Genomic DNA, 21,679 nt, shown 5'->3' on the forward strand with positions numbered 1-21,679 from the left:
AGGTCCAGGAAGGGGAGGGAGGTGTCAGAGATGGTCCAGGTAAATTTAAGGTCGGGATGGAATGTGTTGAAGTTGATGAATTGCTCAACCTCCTCGCGGGAGCACGAGGTGGCGCCAATGCAGTCATCAATGTAGCAGAGGAAGAGGTGGGGAATGGTGTCGGTGTAAATACGGAAGATGGACTGTTCTACGTAGCCAACAGAGAGACAGGCATAGCTAGGGCCCCTATGGGTGCCCATGGCTACCCCTTTGGTCTGGAGGAAGTGGGAGGATTCGTAGGAGAAATTGTTAAGGGTGAGGTTTTACCTTGTCCACATCCTGTGAATGAATTAAGAAAAAAGTAGCACCGCTAAAACACTAACCTGACAATTGGAAAATTTCCCAGGCACGACTTGTATGCAAAAGATCAGAATAATTCAGTGTCCTACCAGTCTCCTCTCAGTTATGAGCAGAATAATGGAAGTTATTGGTGACAGTGATTTAAGTGGGTGCTCTCTGAAGCAATGTTATGGTTCTATCAAAAGTCCTCAGGAATCATAAAACTATCTTCAGTACACTCCTGTTCTTAAAAATACAATGCAGATTTCAGAAATATTTGTGTTCATCTGTTGTAAAAATACTAAAGGAGGACTAAAGCAAGGCTGTTTGAGGGACGTGGTCATCTAAATAAACCTCTAGAAAAGTTTTCAACTAATCTTGGCAATGAGGCCACCAAAATCAGGCATTTTGCCCTGACATATTTAATTGAGGGAGCTATACCTATCTCACATGTTCTTGCCAAAATCTTTGGCTGAGCAAAGCTGACATTAGATATGCTCCACTCCTGTAGGCCTTCAATTGGCATCCTTGAAGACTCAGCTAGTTCAGTCAGTAGTGGTACCGCTGAGCTGTATTTGGCAATGGGTATTGAAATCTATGAAGCTAAAGCAATGATTCCGCACCCAGAAATTTTAATAGCATATACCTGTACTCAAAAAATCAAATTGACCTTATGGACAAAAGTAAAGTGAGACTGCTTGCACACGAAACACAGAATTTATGCACCAGAATTATATGTATGTTGAATTTATGAGAAATAGATTACTGATATAAGGAAGCCATTTTCTGAAGTTATGGAATTTAATGCTAATTTGATGCTGTCAAGTGCCTTGGCAAAAAAATTAGGCATTGACTGCATAGTTCTTTGGAGCCAATCTGAAAAATCTCCAGTGTGCGATCACAGCTCTAAGTTCAATCAGTGAACCATCCAATCGTACACAGTATGCTGGAGTACCTGATTCAAGTACTGAATCTGAGTCTTAGACTGAGGGTGACGTGTCTGGAAGTTTATCATAGAAATGCCATTGTCAAGTCACCTTGACTCCATAGAAATAGGCTAAACCTCTCTTCCACAATGTAGCCAAAGGCTGGTCATTTTGAAAAAAAGACAAGTTCGGGTTTAAGTCTTTGCTAGGTGAATTTCAGGCATCAGGAGATATTCATGGTGACATCAAATACTACTTTATTTTGTCACAACTCTCCTGACCACAGATTAGAAATATTTCGTATCCCATTGAATCTCTGAATCCCCACTATCAACACTCTGGTGGTTACCACTGACCAGAAATTCATGTGGACTCACCATATAAATAATGTGGCTACAAGAGCAGGTTAAAGGTTTCTGTGGAGAGTAACTCATCTCCTGACTCCCAAAGACTTTCCACCATCTCTATGGCACAAGTCAGGAATGTGCTGGAATATTCCACATTTGATTAGATGGGTGCAATTCCAACAACATGCAAGACATTTCACACCAGCCAGGAAAAAGCAGTCTGTTTGATTGGCAGCAGATCCACAATTACTGAGTCACTCCATCACTGACATTCACTCGCATAACTGTGTACCATTTATAAGATACTGCAGGAATTCACCAAAGATCCTTTAATAGCATTCTCCAAATTTGTGACCACTACCACCTAGAAGGATAAGATAGCAGATATATGGGAACACTACCACCTGCAAGTTCTCATCCAAGCCACTCACCTTCCTGATTTGGAAGTATATTGTCAGTCCTTCAGCATCATTGGGTTAAGATCCTGGAATTTTCTATCTAAGGCCATTGTGGATCCACCTAAAGCACATGAACTGCAGCATCTCAACAAAGAAGTTCCCACTACCTTCTTAAGGGCAATTAGAGACAGGCAATAAGATGCCCTGATTTCAGAAGTGAAAAAAAAAATTAAAGGAACCTAAAGAGTTGATAAGCAATAGAGAGAAGAGCAAGCAGCCTCAGGGATGGTATATGTGCCGACAATCACAGACTGAGATATTATTAACCGGTTTCTCAATGTGCAGATGGCAGACTGGCTTAACTCACACAATAGAGTAAGCATGTTTTCTGATGATTCCATAATGTTAAGTGCTATTCAAATTCGTTAGATACTGAAGCTGTCCGTGTTCTCTTGCAAAAAGATCTAGACAGCATATAGACATAGGTTGACATGTTAGAAAACATTTTGCAGCAAGTCCCAAGCAAGGATCATCTCCAACAAGACAGAATCTATCTACCTTTGACATTCAATGGTACTACAATTGCTGAATCACCCACTATCAACATTCATTGGGGTTTCCAGTGAGCAGAAACTGAACTGGAGTAGTCATATAAATTCAGTGGCTACAACAGCATGTTAGAACTCTGCATCAAACATCTCATCTCCTGACTCCTTAAACCCTGTCCACTAACTACAAGGGAACACAACTACTCATGTTATATATTAACAATCTGGACAAAGGAACTGAGGGCATTGTTGCTATGTTTGCAGATTGTACAAACATAAGTGTAAGGACAGGTACTGTTGAGGAAGCAGAGATCTGCAGAAGTACTTGGACGGGTAAGGGAGTGGGCAAAGAAGTGGCAGATTAAATACAATGTGGGAAAATGTGAGGTTCTGTACTTTAGCAGGAAGAAAAGAAGCATAGACTATTTTCTGAATGGGGAAAGGCTTCAGAAGTCTGAAGCAGATAGGAATTTGGGAGTCTAGTTCAAGATTCTCTTAAATTTCAGTTGGCGGTTAGGAAGGCAAATGCAATGTTAGCACTCAAGAGGACTAGAATACAAGAGCAAAGACTGTGTATGGCTTTGGTCAGACCGCATTTGGAATATTCTGAGCAGTTTTGGGCCCTGTATCTAAGGAAGGATGTGCTGGCCTTGGAAGGGTGCCAGAGGAGATTTACAACAATGATCCTGGGGATGAAAGACTTTTCGCCATAACAGGAGTGGTTGAGGACTCTGAGTCTGTGCTTGATGGAGTTTAAAAGGTTAAGGGAGGAGCTGTTTGAAACTTACATAGTATTGAAAGGCTTGGATAGAGTGGATATGGAGAAGATGTTTCAATTAGTACGGGAGGCTAGGACTCAAGGACACAGTCTCAGCATGAAGTGACACCCCTTTTGAACTGAGATGAGGAAGAATTTCTTCAGCCAGAGCACAGTTAATCTGTGGAAGTCATTGGCACAGAGAGCTGTGGAGGCCAAATCATTGAGGGTATTTAAGACAGGATTAAGGGGAGGAGACAGGAGAATGGGGTTGAGAAACATATCAGCTATGACTGAGTGGAACAGACTCAATGGGCCGAATAGCCTAATTCTGCACCTGTATTTTATGGTCTTAGGATCTAAGGCACATGACTGGAATATGATGGGCAACTTTTCACTTGGATGGACGAATATAGCTCTTGAGAAGCTTGATACTGTATGGGACATAGCAATCTGTTTATTCATGACCCCATTCCCATTGGTTCAGCAGTAGCTGTGTTTAGCTACATATACCAGATATTCTGCAGCAACACTATCAAACCAGCAGCCAATACTACCTGGAAGGAGCAATACAACAGATGCATGGCCACACCACCACTTCCAAGTTTCTCTCCAAGCACAAATCATACTCATTAGAAATGCTGTTCCTTCATTGCTGTTAATTGAAAACATGGATTTTTTTAAATTATCTAATATGGTATGAAGGAATCCCTGAAACATAATGGAATGAGGGAATAGGTGCTGGATAAATTAATTGATTATGAAGCACCTGTATAAAAATTGGGAGCTCGTGCTCAGTGAATGGTAAGCTTTGTGGAGAATGACTAACCAAAATAAAGTAATCACTAGAAGTGTGGACTTGGACTTTTATTTCAGAAACATTTATCTTCAAGCGTGTAAGACCTGGAACAGAGGATGGCTAAGTCAAAATATAAAGTTTTGGGCTATGATAACTTATGCCTGTTTTCTGAAAATGAGCCTTGTTACCATTAGAAGGAAGAAGGTATAATGTGGACCTGGGTTACTTCTTTACCAAAGAATAAATAACGTTTGGCCTTAGGATGTTCTATATCCAGTCAATATATTTTTATTGTTACTATACAGAAGCCAATAAAGTGCAAAGATTTTCAGAATGAGAGCATGTTGATTTGAACACAGATAACGATTTGGACAGATTGCTAACTTATGTAATTAAAATTTATCAGAAGATTATTTATGGACTCCAGATGAGGCATTGGCAGTCGTCAATTTCTCTAATAATTCAAGGCTGAGGATAATACTGTGGTAGAGCTCATCATGTTCTTCAGACAATTGTACACAAGACTGTAGACATTTCATTTTGAATTTCCCCAAAATGAGCTAGCATTTAAAATACTGGACAGTGCCAAAACTTCAAGTACGGACAGACTTCTAGTTTTATTGGGAGTGAAATTTGTGGAAAAATGTACACTACTAGAACAAATGTTAGAAAAGAAGGAAAAAAATCACAGAAAATTATCCCTTTCGAGCAGTGTTCATAGCAAAGGGGCAATTGACAACATGACAGAAAATGGAGCACGTGATGTTAACAAATTCATGAAACCATCTAGATGCATGTTATATGAAAGAAAAATTGTCCCTAAGAGAAATGAGCACAGAAATATGAATGATAATTTTGTGATGTGAAGAGAATTTGTGTTTCTGATGAGAGAATAAACCCAAGAAAGAATTAAGGTGTAGTCAATAGATGTTTCAGGTGTGATTTGAAGTACCGTTATGCCATGAATGTTTCCAAATGGTATTATAGAACATTCAAAACAAAACATGAAATGGAAGATTTGGAGGAAGAAGATGGAGATATGGATCAAAGAGAGGGCATTGTATTGATCAGCCCAGTAATGGATATGTTGATGGTAGAGTCTTTCAACTATGCAGTATTACAATGGATGCATGTCTACAAATTGTGGAATAGACCAGCTAAAATGTTATCTAGGTATTGTCAGTAACAAGGATTGGCACAAAATTAAGAAATTTGAAAGTTGTATCAGTTTCAGATCTAACAAACTAGTGAAGAAATGTAGGTGAAACTGGATAAGGAAAATGACAAAGATACAGTATTTAGAAAAACTGTGAAACTGAATTTTTGCAATTGGGACGTTGTTGTATTCCTTCAACAGAACATCACTTCATCACAAAAAAGCAATTAAAGAAGTGCTTTTGGCATCAGGGAGTGGAAATTTTGAAGACAAAAAGTCAATTGCTTTGAAATGCCATTGGCTTATTTTGCCCATACATCCTCGTAACAATACTATTAAAACAATCAGGAATGAGAGGTGTGGAGAAGGATAAACTTAAGAGAAGGGGTAGTTGATCAATGTGAGATTGAACTGCTATGACTTATAGTAAGGAGAAAGTGAGGACTGCAGATGCTGGTGATCAGAGTTAGAATGTGTGGTGCTGGAAAAGCAGAGCCAGTTAGGCAGCATCCAAGGAGCAAGAGAATCAGTGTTTCGAGCATAAACTCTTCACCCGGAATGTGCGCGTGTGTGTGTATGTGTGTGTGAGAGACTGTGTGTGTGTGTGTACTGGGGTCCACTTGATTACCCATGGCCAGACCTTTGAACCGAAGAAAATCAGAGGAGTTGAAGGAAAAAGTTGTTGAAAAAGAGAATGAGCTCGGCCAAATAGAGGGTGGTGGAGAATGGGGATGGGTTAGGCCTTCTTTCAAGGAAGAAATGGAGGGCCTTGAGATCAACTGATGGGGATGATCACGTAGAGGGGTTGCACATCTATGGTGAAAAGAAGGTGGCTGGTGCCAGCAAACTGGAAATTTTTAAAGTGACATAAAGTGTCTGAAGAATTGCGGGTGTAAGTGGGAAGAGACTGGATAACAGAAGATAAAAATCAAGTCAAGATATGAAGAAATAATTTATATAGGGCAGGAAGACACTTAAACAATAGGTCTGCCCAGGCAGTCTTATTTGTGGATTTTGGGAGGAAGGTAGAAGTGTAGGACTACGTGATTGAAGGCTGGCGGGGGTGGGGGAGGTGGTGTTGTGGTTAAATTCTCAGATGAGATGAGGTTGGTGACAATCGTGAAAACAATAGCTTGCCTTTTGATGTTGGGCTGTTGTCTGGGGGCAATAGGAGATGTGTCCAGGAGTCGGTATTCAGTCTCTGCAAGATATAGGTCAGTATGCTGGACAAGAACAGCAGCTTGTTGGCACCGCTGAAGGCAAAACTGAGAGTAATAGTGAAGACATAGAATTGTGTATTATCAGTACACTTATGGAAATTGATCCTTTATGTCTTTATTTGCATTAAAAAATTTTGTCTCTGCATTTTCATGTTCTTTCATGTATATCCTGCACCCCATCATTCCAGTCCATGCTACAAGCTGGTCATTCTCAGATCTTTAGAACGATGCTTATCAACCACTGCATGTTGCATGCTATACACTTTATACTCAGTGCTAGGGCTATGAGTGTTTCATTTAGAATCAGAGAACCATTTGTACAGAAGATGACCTTCAGCCCATCAAGAATGCACCGACAAAAACTACTCTAAAATTATAGTTCTATTACCTTTCAGCACACAAAGCCTTGAATGTTACGACATTTAAAGCGCTTGTCTAAGTACGTTTTAAAGATTGTGAGATTTCCCACCTTGTCTACCCTCCCAGGCAATGCATTCCAGATTCCTGCCACTCTCTGGGTGAAAAAACCCTTTCCTTGAGTCTACTCTAAACCTCCTTTATTTCACCTCAAAATTATGTCTCCTTGTTATTGAACCTTCAGGTGGGGAAGCAGCTGCTTTCCTATCAGTGTTGTGTGTTTTCTTTACTACCCTATTAATCTGTGCTTCTGTCTTCAGGGATTGTGGATAAGCAACTCAAGATCCTTCTGCTCCTCTGTGTTTCCTAGCATCCTGCCATTTATTGAGTACCCCCTTGTCTTGTTATTTCATCCAAAGTGTGTCATCTCACACTCTTCAGGGTTAGATTCCATCTAATCTGCCCATCTGACAAATCCATTCCAATATGGGAATCAAATGTTGTTATAAGAAACAGCCATTTGATCCCTTGGTTTTCGAGTCATAGCGTCATGGAGTCGTATGGTAGGATACAGGCCCTTTCGCTCTACTTGTCCATGCCCACCAAGTTTCCTAAACCACACTAGTCCCATTTTCCTGCATTTGGCCCCATCTCTCTCTAAATCTTTATGATCCATGTACCCATCCAAGTGTCTTTTAAATGTTGTAATTATACTTGCCTCAGGTACCTACGCACCACCCTTTCACTTTCCCACGATCCTTTCCTAAAGTCTGTTTCATCAATTCACTGTTTTTGTTCCCTTGACTCTAAACTACTCCCCGGAAATGATGGAGCATAAACACCAGCCAAGACCAGTTGTGTTGAATGGTCAGTTGCTCTGCTGTAGATTTGATGTAACTTCATGATACTCCTCAGCTGGTTTGGCAGCATCTGTGGGAAGGAAGCAGAGTTAAGGCTTCGAGTCCAATATCTCTTCATCAGAACCGTTAGCAGTCAGGATAAAGTGATAACAGTTGTGATGAAAAATCACTGGGCTCAAAAAGTTAACTCTGCTTCCTTCTCACAGATGCTGCCAAACCTGCTGAGTTTTTCCAACAATTTGTTTTTGTTTCATTTGATTTTATTTCATTATATTTCTGTTTCAGTTTTCCAACTGAGCTGGCTACTGCCTCAGAGAATGCTCTCCTCAGTAACTCTTAGTTTAATGTCACTCCTGTGTCTGAATTATGAAATAACTTGCATGCCTCTTCTTTATTTTTGGAGGCACTCTCTTAACACATAGATCATCCATTTACTTTAATATTTAGAAAATCAACTTTCTACCTCAAGTGGCAATGAATTGATCACAGTGCACTGGACCCATGGAGTAAAGTATCACCCAGAGTTTCTGCAGCTCATTGATATTCAGTGACTCCTTATCAATATCATTGGATTTGGTTAGATGTCCTCAATGGAGAATGTGTAGCTGGGCTTACATGTGGAAATAGCCATAACAGAGTGCAGCTGGCATCCACTGAACCAGGCACTAACAATAGTTAAGTGCCTTCAGGAAAGAAGTGGAGAAAACAGGAGGATAAATATATTGAAACCCCTCATTAATCCTTTTTATTTGTAATATGATTGCATTCATATTTTTCAGCTGTTGTTCATAGATCAGCGACCAAATGCATGAATCATTTTTGACTTTCTGTGAGCGTATCCATTTCTCTGCATGCACTGAATTTACAGTTCCTGCACGTGTGCGCCTTTCTGACCTTGTCAATTTCATCATCTTTCTGTTAGCTTTCCTACTTCATAATGTCACTTTGATTTCTTTGACAGTTTTTCTCTCTCTAGCCTTCTACTTTTAACATTACAGGTCTGATTTTGGCGACTGAAATTAAACCTGTCTAAGCATAAAGTGCCCCAAATTATTTGATTTTGCTCTGGGGAGGCTTTGGTGGGTGTAGGATGATGTTGGATCGTTCAACTCCAGAAGTAGATGTTCAGCAGAGATAGGAGCAAGCAAGTGCAAGGGTGCGCTGGTTAGAAAACTCACACTGGTTTTCTGGGACTTGTTCCCAAATGCTTTAAAAGATTTTAAGATCTTTAGCTCTCACCTTCATGCAATCCCACCCAGCCTGCATGACCCTTCATATCTCCAAGTTCATGCAATGCCAATTCAGTTTTCAACATAGTCAAACCTCACACAGGTGAAAAAAAATCAAAATCTAATATAGTTCTCATTATAAAGACTTGAACAACATTTCCACTCATTAAATTGGCAAAGCTTTTAAAGCTCTGCTGGTGGATCATCTATTTGAAAAAAAAAACTTATCATACACCCAATCACTTCACAGCCACTTTAAGCTATCAATCAAACTGGGAACTCAGAACCCTCGGCTGAGATAATTGTAGCTTTTGACACTCAACTAAGTATCCATTATGAACATCTCTCAGGCAAAACTGATTAAAGAACTCTGTTCAAACATGTGCTATACCAGCTGTTCTGAAAATAAAGTTGTACAACACATATGTATTTTAAATCACTAATAGTGAGGTTTTCTTTTACAATTTAATAATTTAAAAAGTTAGGTCCATGATAATTCAACAGACTTTAGCAAGCTTTCAGGACTTTCTTGGTTTGCTCCATAAATACAGAGCTGAAAATGTGTTGCTGGAAAAGCGCAGCAGGTCAGGCAGCATCCAAGGAACAGGAGAATCGACATTTCGGGCATAAGCCCTTCCTCCCACATTCCATGAAACAGCCAATTGGGGTCTGTTTGAACTCAGCACTATGTTGGAATAACCCTGTTGAGTGTATGTTTCCTTCCTATGTGGGTCACAGCTGACAAACATGGGATCATGGTAAAATGTCTACAGAGGTTCCACCTGCCATTTTTAAAGGATTGTGGAGTTTTCCTGATTCTGCAAACATTCTTGTCCTATGTGTACATGTGTATGTCTTTTCCTAGTCCTAAGCTGAGCATTAATTTTGTCTCCTCTTTAAACCAGTTACAAACACATTGCATGGATCAAAATTACATGGTTAATTTCCATGCTGCTACACATTTTCAGTTTAGGGTAATTATCCACTCGGTGTATAGTGAAATTAACAATGTTTTGAAACACAGCATGACAGATAGGCACCCATAACATGAAAGAAAACTATGATCAGCTGTCACAGGTTCTGGTTAGAAGTGACAGGTTTTTGAAGTCCTAAAGAGATTAACAAAAACGGACAGTGAGTTCAGAGCTAAGTGATTCTCTATCAGCATTTATATGGAAGACTGTGCAGCCTCAGGTAACAAAAGTCCAAGTTTTCCATTATCCAGAGCATTGAAATTTGGACTTAGCCCTGTTGTGCATAAGAACATTGTGGAATTCCTGGTCCACACACATGCACTGAAATGGCTGGAGAAGTTTAAACTTCCAGTAGGCTGATTCCTTTGCCTCGGATCCTTCACAAAAGTCTCTGACACTGAGCTTGGGGGCAAAGACTGGAGTCAGAAATGCAGACTTACCTGGGCACTTATCCAAAAGACATTAACAGTGGTTAACATTTGGCATAACTCAAAATTCACCAGCATAACTGAAATGAGCACCACAGCTGACCCCTCTGCCTTGCAAACATCCTTCAAATCTGATTAGTTTCCTGACCTGACTACTCATAACCAAATCCATGTACTAGCTGATCTGACCAAACCCCAACATGACAACTCACTAACCAGACTACCTCTCCTGACCCAACTATCCCCCCCGCCCCCCCCCCCAACTGACAGGCCCCTAACCTGACAAAACCTCTGACTTGATTATCTGCCACCATCACTCAATCACCCAACCCCCAAACCCGACTACAGCCTGACATTTTCCAATTAGCTCCCTAACCCGATCCAATGCAAGAACCCCCTGACTAGACTCAATTACCTTGACCCAACCACATGCTCCATTCCTGGCAGCTATCCACCCACACCCACCCACCCACTTACTTAATCACTCACCAACCCAGTCACTGATTCACTCATCTGCTTGCTAACCTGCCAAAAGACTTGAGTTATTTAAAACCTTAAATAACTGAATATGGCAGCCAATGGCATAAAAAGGGTGGTGACCTATCTTCATCTAAATTCTGCATGTACTAGCCTTCCTTGGGGATGGCTGCATTAATCAGAAGTCCCGGTTGAAATCACAATGTAGTTGCTGTAGTAATTTTCACAGGCAGCAGCAATGTGCAAAGCACCAACGCTGATGGAAAATCTGAGCCTTTATTTATTTTTACAGATTTTGGCTGTAATTCCATTTCTGGTTACACACAGATGGAGACAGAATATAGGAAAACAGTGATTGGACGGCATCTTGAGAAAGTGAATACAACGTATTCTAGTCATTTCTGGGTTAAAATCAGAACAAAATGATCTCAACATTTGTTGACTTTTGCACTATTTCAACTGGTTTATTGATGTTCTTCAGGAAGAGAATTTTGCCATTAAGGCATTGATCCTGTCAGAAACTACTCAGTTGTAAACCTCATTTAAAGAAGGTTAACTAACACTCTCTGGGGTAATGTAGGATGGGTAGTATGTTTGGCTTTACAGACATTCAATGTCTTGGAAAGAAAAAAAAATGAGAATGCTGAAAAAGATTAATGTTGTCAAAGCTTTTTATCTTGCAATCATCAGGACAATTTGTGAGAAAACCAAAGTAAAGGAAACAACTTATACTATATAAGAGAGTGCTAATTGGTTTGCAAATCAATTGTATGAAGGCATTGCCACAGAGAATATGCAAGTTATGATGACTGACAATTAATTACTTTGTTTAAAATAAACCAGGCAGGTTGATTGGCCTGATTGGTAAACACATTGCTCTGGGGAATGAGCCCAAGGATGGCTATGTTTTGTTCAGTTGAAACAGGCATAGTATGTGTAAATGATCTTTCTGTTTGCAATGAACAGGGCTCACATGCACATCTAACTGAAAATCATAAATCGGTTCTCAGTATAATTCTTAGCACACTCAGAATTGTTCAGCATTTGTTATCCAATTTTGCAAAATCACATACAATGTTGGGCACACTGCTTAGAGTTTTGCAACTGCAGGCTGTTTGGGTATAGTCATACCTTGCCTGTTATGAACAGTTGAAGAGATATGGCTGCCTGATTTGCCAATCCTTGGGTAATATGGCCAAAATACCTAGCACCAGAATGCCTTTATGTGTTGCCTAAAGTTTTGAGATGCCTTACTCTCTCAGAGTAAGAGGAGATAGACTTGTATTTAGAAATGATGTTTCTTTCTGAAAATCAAGATCTGTCATGAGAAACCTGACACAAGATCCAATAATAACACAAGTTTTCACTTGACAGGCACATCCTATCACAGTGTTATGTTTATTTTCTGCAGTCCATTCACACTTTGAAATCACATTTAAAAAGTCTAAAAAAAAAGTGAACCTCAGGCCTTTTGTGGATAAACAACATATCTTTACTGCTCACATCTAGTTGAACTATAGCAAAACCTGAAGGCTTTCACCTCTTGTGTGTCTTGGATGTTGTGATCTTGCAAGTATCCTTATATTATTTTATGATTTTAAGAGCAGAAGTAGCTCATTCAGCCCATTCGATCTACTCTGCCAATAAATTAGATCATGGCTGATCTGATAAGCCTCAATTCCACTTTCTTGCCTTATCCCCACAACTTGTGATTATCTTGCTGTTTAAAAATTGGTGTATTTAATGATCTAGACTCATATGCCCCCTGCATTCAAGAATTCCATAGATTGATTCCCATTTGAGAGAAGAAATTCCTCCTCATCTCAGATTTAAATGGTTGACCATCTATGCTGCAATCATGCTGTCTGGTCCTAGACTCTCGCGCAAGGGAAAACAACCAGTCTGCATTTACCATGTCAAATCCCCTAAGAATACTACATGTTTAAATAAGGTTTCCCCTTATTCTTCTAAACTCCAAAGAGCACAGACCTAACCTACTCAAGTCTCCTCATAAGAAAGTACATTCAAACCTGGGGTTAACCTAGTAAACCTTCTCTGGACTGCCTCCAATGCCAGTATAGCTTTCTTTTGATCAGGGGTCCAAAACAGTTCACAGTATTCCAGCTGTGGTCTCACTGGGCCTTAGAATATAGAACAATACCACACAGGAACAGACCCTTTGGCCCAGGATGTTGTACTCAACATGACATCAAATTAAACTAATCTGTTCTGCCTGCCCTTGGTCCATCTTCCTCCATTCCTTGCATATTCATGTGCTTACCTAAAAGTCTCTTAAACTCTCCTATGTATCCGCCTCCACCACCAACCCAGCAGCTTGTTCCAGAATCCTACCACTCTCTGTGTAAAAAAAAACTTGCCCTCACATCTCCTTTGTACATTCCCCCTCTCACCTTAAATGCAGCTTTGTATAGTTTTAGCAAAATCTCCCTATGTTTATACTCAATTCCAGTTGAAATTAAAAACAACTTTCTATTTGCCTTCCATATTACCTGCAAACTTTGATGCTAGCCTTTTGCAATCATGGATGAGTATCCCGAATCTTTCAGTGTGGCACCTTTCTGCAATCTTTCTTCATTTAAATAACATTCAATTCCTCTATTCTTTCTGCAAAAGTACATAACCTCATGTTTTCCCGCGTTATGATCCATTGTCAAGTATCCCTTTGTGAACTCTGTCATCCTCACTGATTGCATTTCAATTTCTATTTTTTCCTTCTATTTAATTCATACTTAAGGCTCATTCCTTGGTTAAGTACTTCAGCTTATTCTAGCTACTAGATTTAAACCATATTACCAGATAGCTTAAATGTTGTGCAAAATTAATCCCCTGTCTGACAAATTTAATTCGATAGCAATATCTTAATTAACTAGAATCTCTCATACATCAAGTAGGAAATAAATCTCAAACATTGACATGTACACTTTAAATAACTTCAAACATTTTTGCAATCTTTATAAAAGGTACGATGGCAATGAGCAATGCCCAGGCAGTAAAGTTACAAATGAAGCCAGCCAGAAGCTACACAAATAGCTGACTAAAATAAAAATTGTGGTGATGATTTGAAGCACTCTCATGAGCAACATTTACAATGAGGCTACTGAAAAAAACTCTCAATAATAACCTTACTCATAAACAAAACTGTCAAGTTCGGTAAATCCAAGAACAAAGCTTTCTCTGCAATTCTTGTATTTGTATTGTCACCATGACATTGAAATAGTTGGCATTTATTGGCAATTATTCAAGTAGGTTTTGTCTTGTTTCCAGCAGTCATAAGTTGCACCTAGACTTAGGTGGTATATTTTACCTGGATACTTGACAAGCTTGTCACAAGTCATAGTCATAAACTGTCTGTTTGCTCAAACATGGACATCAGACACTGCTTCTACTCACCACATACCTATTGTTCTCAGACTCTCTTGATTTTTAGAAGCATAGATTAGAGCTTGGCCTCTAGATCGAACAAGAATTAAACACTTGGAACTGGAGAGGTTAGTTGAAATACAATTTTGTAGCACAGCAGCCCAAGTTGCACCCAGCCCAACACCTCCAATCCCACCCTAATAACCAACCATGTTTAGCTGATCATTAAGAATTACCACCTAGAGTTCTGTACTGATTCACCTCTGAAATGCTGACAATAGAGAGGCTACAAGTAAGATCCTTCCTCAAAAGAAAGCGAGCAACATCAGGTGCAATTTCCATTCTTATCAAGATGTAAATGTTTTGCCAACATGCGTTTCAGTGGATGTCAAGTTAGAGCAGAACATGGCTTTGCCTTGATATTCATTCAAACTTTGACGAATCTACTGACACCATCTGCCTTATACATGAAAACAGCCAGTTAGGTGAAATATCAGACTTCTGCCAGGACCTGGCGACCCAGTTGCAGCTGTTTCTGATATTGACCATGAGTATGGATAAGTTCAGGAAGCAGAATGCAGATGATTGATGTGAGGGAGCCCTGCTCCTGCTGATTCCACATTAAGGCATGTGTACAATCAATTACCACTTGGCTATTGCCCACACCCTTTTATGGCATAATTAGGTGTGACTCTTTGAGCTGTTGTCGAATCTGGAAGAGCAGTCACAAGCTACTTGAAAATTTGATTACTCATGGTTGTGGATATGTTTGCCGAGCTGGGAAGTTGAACAGGGGACGAAACGTCTGCAAATTAACTTCCCAGCTCGGCAAACATACCCACAACCATGACAACCGGCACCCGAGCTATAAATCTTTACACCAACCTCGAAATTAATTACTTATTACCGATTTTAGAAATGGATCAAGAAAACATGCATGTGAAGTAAATTTGGGACTGACTACTGGGCCCAACAATTCAATTTTTATATTGAAATGGGGTCTGTAGTTATTTTAGGCAATTTCATTTGTCACCCAAAAAAGTAATGTTATGTCGACCAATGGTATGGGTATCTGCACAAACCTGGCATATTGTTAGTCGTTCTTAAATGTGTCATTGCATTGCATGTTTTATGGTCACTGGCGTGGTGCAATGTAGTTGAACTTCAACCCCAGTGGGTTCTCTATCTCTATGACTCAGTCCCTGTAATGTATTTTCTTTCAATGAGTGATCAAACGGATCTCTCATAATGCTGTGATGTACTAAGTGCAAAGGATGTATGTTTTCCATACATATTTCCAAATGCATCAGTTGGTTTTCTTATGGTATCCTTACAAACCACTAAATACTAGTTTAAATAAATAAGCTGCTTACCCTGTTTTGGCAAAATTTGTCCAGTATGTCATGACAACTGCACTAAGCATCACATCATTTTTGGAAAAGTTGCATGGGAATAGATCAGTTGGTCCAACCATGGGGATTCCAAAGACATAGGGTACTTCATCACCGTGGGATGCATCAGACCAGGCTGGTTTCATGTCACTTTGACAGTGATGGTAGAAGGCGTAGAAATATGTAGGTGAACCGTAACGTGCATGCAGATCAGCTGTCACTACTGCAGGCTCCACCCATTGATGATCAGTAAAGAGAGCAACCAAGGTTTTCCGCCGTGTCTCAGGATTGTCACGGTCTGCCCAGTCAGTGTACATGAATTTGATTGTTTCCCGAAGTGTATCCTTACCCTCAGGGTAACCATAAAGGTTATCCACAAACTTAGAAACAGTGAAATCAAAGTCACTTCCAGATATCCCGTCGTCATGATCCACTATCCATTCCACAAATTTGAATCCTTCTCCCTGATTGACTCCCAACATGATGTCATAATTTAGAAACTCTCCCTGCTCCATCAGAATTTCAGGATCATCGGGAATAACATCTCCGTCGATGACTGGACCAAATGCAACATGATATTGGGCTGGCTTGATGTCCTGTTCTACTAGCTCCTTGAAAGATTTCTGCCGTAGACAGTCCACCATGTCAAGGGTGTCCAGCATGTTGCAACCCACCTTCTCTGCTAGTAATCTTGTGTACTTTGCTGGTTGGTAGTTCACTGCCCAACTGGATAAGGCTGACCCACTCTGAATGATCGCTCTTTGGAAAAGCCCTGAAGATAAAAACAGAGTGCATAATGTTACAAAACCACATTTTATATCAAAAATAACTTTATTTATTGAGAGGGCTAAAAGCACAGAATATGTTTGAAAAGCCTGACAACGTTTCAAGTGATCTAAACAGATGGATGCACAAATTATAAAGCCATCACAAAGCAGCCTGGTTGTCAGGAAGTCACCAACAGGTCGATCAACTTAAATGAGTGTAAATGCCCTATCCCCTCAAACATTCATCCACAACGGCCCAGAAATTCCGAACAAACAAAATAAAACAAAAACAAAACTGCAGATGTTGAAGATCTGAAACGAAAACAGAAATTGCTGGAGAAACTCAGCTGGTCTGGCAGTATCTACGGGGAGAAAACACAGTTAACATTTCATTGATGAATTTTGAACAAAGTCTGTTTCCAGGTCTTATCAAATAAAAAAAAGTGTACAGACATATTTAGGTGACTGGTACTCTGGAAATTCCTGCTCTGGAGTCTCATGCTAATGATGAGACAGCAGAGATCTGCTTAAGAACCCTCACAGCCAGCAGCAGAAAAAGTAATTGTTGAAACCAAGCGCTTTTAGCAGCAGTGGTATTTGCTGGTTTATATGTCCAGTGACACAGTCAGCCACCTTGACAGCTTCTGAAAAAGTTACGTATGCAAGATAATGTGGAATAGTGTAGCAGGTAAGTGGGAAGATGGGATAGGCTGCCAGATGAGTGGGGGAGGTGAAGGTGCCAGGTGGGTGGGGGGTGCAGGGTTAAGTGTAGGTGGATGATGGGTGTATGGTGACAGATAAATGTATGAATGTTTAATACAGGTCGAGACAGTGTGTTGACACAGAGTGTTGTTTCCAGTGATGGGGGAGCTGGATGTGATGTGTCAGTGGGAGGGGAGTAGTTTGAGAAGAAGACTTGACTGTTAGTGGGTGGGGATACAGAGAGCTCTTGGCGCAAGCTGGGAGGAAGGTATCAGAGCCAGTGTACAGAGGTACAGTCTTCTAGCACATTGGAGGTTAGAACATAGAACATCAAGCTATACAGCACAGGAATGAGCCCTTAAGCCCACTATATAATGCCGAACATGATACCATATTAAACTAATCCCTTCTGCCTGCCCTTGGTCTATATCCCTCCATTACTTGCATATTCATGTGCTTATCTAAAAGTCCCTTAAACACCCCTATTATATCTGTCTCCACCACCACCCCTGGCAATACATTCCATACACCTACCACTCTCTGTGTAAAAGATTTGCCCCTCACGTCTCCTTTAAACTTGCCCCCTCACCTTAAATGCATGCCCACTTAGTTTTAGACATTTTAACTCTGGGAAAAAGATTCTGACCGTCAACTCTATCTATGCATCTCATAATTTTATAGATTTCTGTCAAGTCTCCCCTCAGCCTCTGCTGCTCCAGAGAAAACAGCCCAAGTTTTTCTAGCCTCTCCTTATTGCTCATATCCTTTAACCGAGGCAGCATCCTGGTAAACCTTTTCTCCAACATCTCCTCATCTTTCCTGTAATACGGTGACCAGAATTAAATGCAATACTCTAAGTGTAGCCTATATGAAGTCTTATAAAGCTGCAACATGACATCCTGACTCTTGTACTCAATTCCCCTGAGCAATAAAGGCAAACATGCCATACACTTTCTTTACCACCCTATCTACTTGTGTGGCCACTTTCAGCAAGCTATGGACTGGAACCCCAAGATCCCTCTGCATATCAATACTCTTCAGGGTTCTGCCATTAACTGTTTAGAATCCGTAGAATCCTGACACTGTGTAAACAGGCCATTCAGCCCAATGAGTTCAGATAAACTCCCTAAAGAGTATCCTGCCCAGACCCACCACCTCACTCCATCCCAGTAAATGTGCACTTCCCACTGCCAATGCAACCAACCTATACATCCCTGAACACTATGGGTAATTTTGCAAGGCCAGTCCAACTAAGTTGCACATCGATGGTATACTTTTCCTTAACATTTGATCTCCCAAAGCCCAGTACCTCACACTTACATAGATTAAACTCCGTCTATCACCTCTCAGCTCATATCTGCAATGACTGACATCCTGCTGTATCCTTCTACACTATCCACAACCACACTGATCTCTGTATGGTCTGCATATTGTTTGTTGGGTCTAGCAGTGGTAGGGATAGATGTCAGATTCAGTGACATCAGGTCAGGTCAGTGGGGGTGAGGTGGGAACAGTGGATATATGGAGTCAAAGGCTTCTGGGAGGCCTGCGGTTGAGTTGATGTGTTCAGAGGCAAGTCAGAGGTTCAGTTTGAATAGTTACCAAAGAGTTAAAAACAAAAATAGAATTTGCTGAAAAAACACAGCAAGTCTGGCAGCATTTGTGGAGAGAAAGCAGAGTTAACATTTCAGGTCCAGTGACCCTTCCTCAGAACTGAGCTAGGAGTTAATGCAGGTTTTTAATCATTTTGGTTTTCCTGGGTAACTATTAAACTGGGCATTCATGAGGCACTCTAGATTATTAGCAGCATTACAATGTATTCCATCATAATCTGTTACCCCATGACCTGACATATTCTAAAGGAAGGTGGCTGTGATTTCTGGAGGCCAATCATCTCAATCCCAGGACATTGTCACAAGAGTTTCACAACCGAGTTTGCCTGATTCATGCATCTTCAGCTGCTTCATGGTACCTTTCCTTTCATCATAAGGTAAGAAGTGAGGATGCTTGATCACAATACAAGAAGTTAATTTACATTTACAACTCCTCTTGATGAAGCAGTCCATGCTAATATGCAGTAGGACCTGGACAACATACAAGCTTGTGCTGATAAGTGACAGTAACATTTGTGCCACATAAGTGCTGGGCAATGACCATATAAATTAAGAAGGAGTCAAACTACTTTGTCATGATATTCAACTGCATTACCAATGAAACACTGAATTCTCAACCCTTGCTTACCCACCCGCCTCCCAAAAAAGAACACGTTATATCACTGTCCTGGAGTTTAATCATAAAAAGTTAACTGCACCAGCCACATAAAAACCAAGTCAGATATTCTAATTCTGAGTGAGTTACTTACCGTGATTCCCAAATCATTTCCACTATTTATAAGCCTCAAGTCAGGAATTTATAGCCGACTGAATAAGTATAGTTCAACAATACTCAAGGAACCTGTTACCATGTGATATAAAGCAGCCTTTTGGACCAGCACTTCACCCACCATGGCTGAGTGAACCATGGCTGTAGTATGTATGTCTCATATAATAAGATGCATGTTTCTTCGATCATACTTGCTAAATCTGCAGTGCTCAGGAAGGCAAAGACAATAGGCACATGGGAACACCACCACCTCCAAGTGTCAGGAAAGGTTTAGTTGTACACTTAGTTCTGAGTTATAAGGTTCTAAATTCAAGACTCACTTAGGACTTGAGCAAAAAACTCACCATACACTCCAAAACATTTCTTAGCCAAATGCATACTTTTGAAGTGCAGTCACTGTTGTGATGTAGAAAATGAGTCAAACTGAAAGTCTGTACTAATTGCATGTTGCATTTTTGAAGGTTCCCTCTTTTAGATAACAAATTAAACTGGGGTAATGTACGTATTTCCTTGGGAATATTTTGAAAACAAATCTAAGAAACTATTATTAGTGGACTGGCTCATAGCTCTCCCTGAATCAATATCATACAAACATTATCTGGTCCTTATCACAGTGTTGCTTGTGGGAACTTACTACCTGTAAATTGGTTATGTGTCCTTCCTGATAACTGTGACTAGATACTAATCGGCAATGGAGTATTTTGGTGCATCCGGTAGTTGTGAAAGATGCTATATAAAGCTTAATACACACCACCCTGACTTGGAAATAAAGTGCTGTTGCTTCAATGTCACTGGGTTGAAATTCTGGAACTCCCTACTCCACATGGACTCATCATCACTTGCTCCAGGACAATCAGGGATGGACGATAAACATTGTGCTTCTGACCATGATTTTCCTGTACATTGGATCATATGGGGTTTTCTATACCTGAGTTTTCTACAGTTATTTTACCTTCCACTAGGATGGCAGAAGAACCACCCTTTAACTCCTGAATGACTGTAGCCAAGTTATGTCCCATGAGTCACATGTACTGATTTCAGCTTCATACTAGCTTCCAATCTACAGAAGTGTCAGAATCGTAGCTGCTGGTTATAAGTACCAAATCAACTGACAGGGCTCCTTCATCAATGGCACACAGACTTTTTTCTTTACTCTTTTGTGGAATTAGGGCATCACTAGCAAGGCCAGCATTTGTTGCCTATTCCTAATCACATTTGAACTGAGTGACTTTCTAGGTCATTTCAAAGTGCTGTTCAGAGTTATCCACATTGAATTCGCATGTGGGCCAAACCAACTGGGAATGCTCCTTCTTTGAAGGGCATTAGTGGACCAGATCAGCTTTTATACAACACTCGATGACCATTTCACGGTGACCATTTCTGAGACTAGCTTTTAGTTCTGAATTTATCAAATGAATTTAAATTCCACCAGGTATCATGGTGGGATTTGAACCCAAGTCTCCACAGCATTATCCGCAGTCTATGGTTATTAGTTCAATAATACTGTCAGTATGCAACTTTCTCTCTTCACTGTTTTACCATCTCTCCCCAGTATGCTGCTATCTCCCAACTGTTGCTCTCTATCACCACCACCTGTGGTTGCTGTGCTGGTCAGGCTGCAGTTCTGGGTATCTGAAAAGAGAAAATCAGAACAACAAGATGCATTCACTGATCTTGGACCTCGAGTGACACTGCTGCCAGTTTCTTGAATTCATACAGGGAATTGACCTCGTTGGCCATCTGTTTCAACTTCTTTTTGATGGTTTTCTTTGAAGTCCTGGACTCTTTACAGAAATAAGGCTGCTTTCCTCCTGTCTGCTTCCAGCATTAAGGCTGCTTCTGCAATCCTGGAGCTTGGTCTCTCACCTTGCCTTCCATTTGACTATAGCAGTAGTCTTTTGTGATTCATTGCACCTTTCCTTTAAAAGGAGCAAACTGCTTTAAAAACAGAAGACTGGCTGCACATCCACCTCTTCATACCCCTGCAGAGTACTGAGACAGAAGCAAATATAGGGGTCTCTCAATGTTATAATATGATCATGCAATTGAGATGGCTGCACTAAATTTGCATGCTTCACATCTTCACCAGAATATGAGCCCTTTGTCCAATCATTGGCCCTGTGCTTTATCTCTTTATCTTGAGCTTCTAGCTTGCTTCTTGTTTTTTTTCTGTTCCTATTAATTTATAGATCTACGCAAGATAAGTTTTGTAGAAGATGTCGCTATTCATAAGTTTAATTACTCTATTTGTGAGTCTGATAT

At 40.3% G+C, this 21,679-nt stretch overlaps 1 protein-coding gene across 6 annotated transcripts in view; it reads right to left on the reverse strand.

Annotated features, from left to right (window-relative positions):
* Positions 1-21,679, reverse strand: part of nlgn3a (neuroligin 3a) — a 292,218-nt gene that overhangs the window by 9,258 nt on the left and 261,281 nt on the right. For all 6 annotated transcript variants that reach the window (XM_043704767.1, XM_043704765.1, XM_043704766.1 and 3 more), the window contains one exon: positions 15,549-16,338. In XM_043704767.1, the coding sequence (XP_043560702.1) occupies positions 15,549-16,338 (790 nt within the window). The remainder of the gene's footprint in view (positions 1-15,548; positions 16,339-21,679) is intronic.

This window comes from Chiloscyllium plagiosum, chromosome 15 (assembly GCF_004010195.1).
Source record: "Chiloscyllium plagiosum isolate BGI_BamShark_2017 chromosome 15, ASM401019v2, whole genome shotgun sequence".
NCBI classification, from domain to species: Eukaryota; Metazoa; Chordata; class Chondrichthyes; order Orectolobiformes; family Hemiscylliidae; genus Chiloscyllium; species Chiloscyllium plagiosum.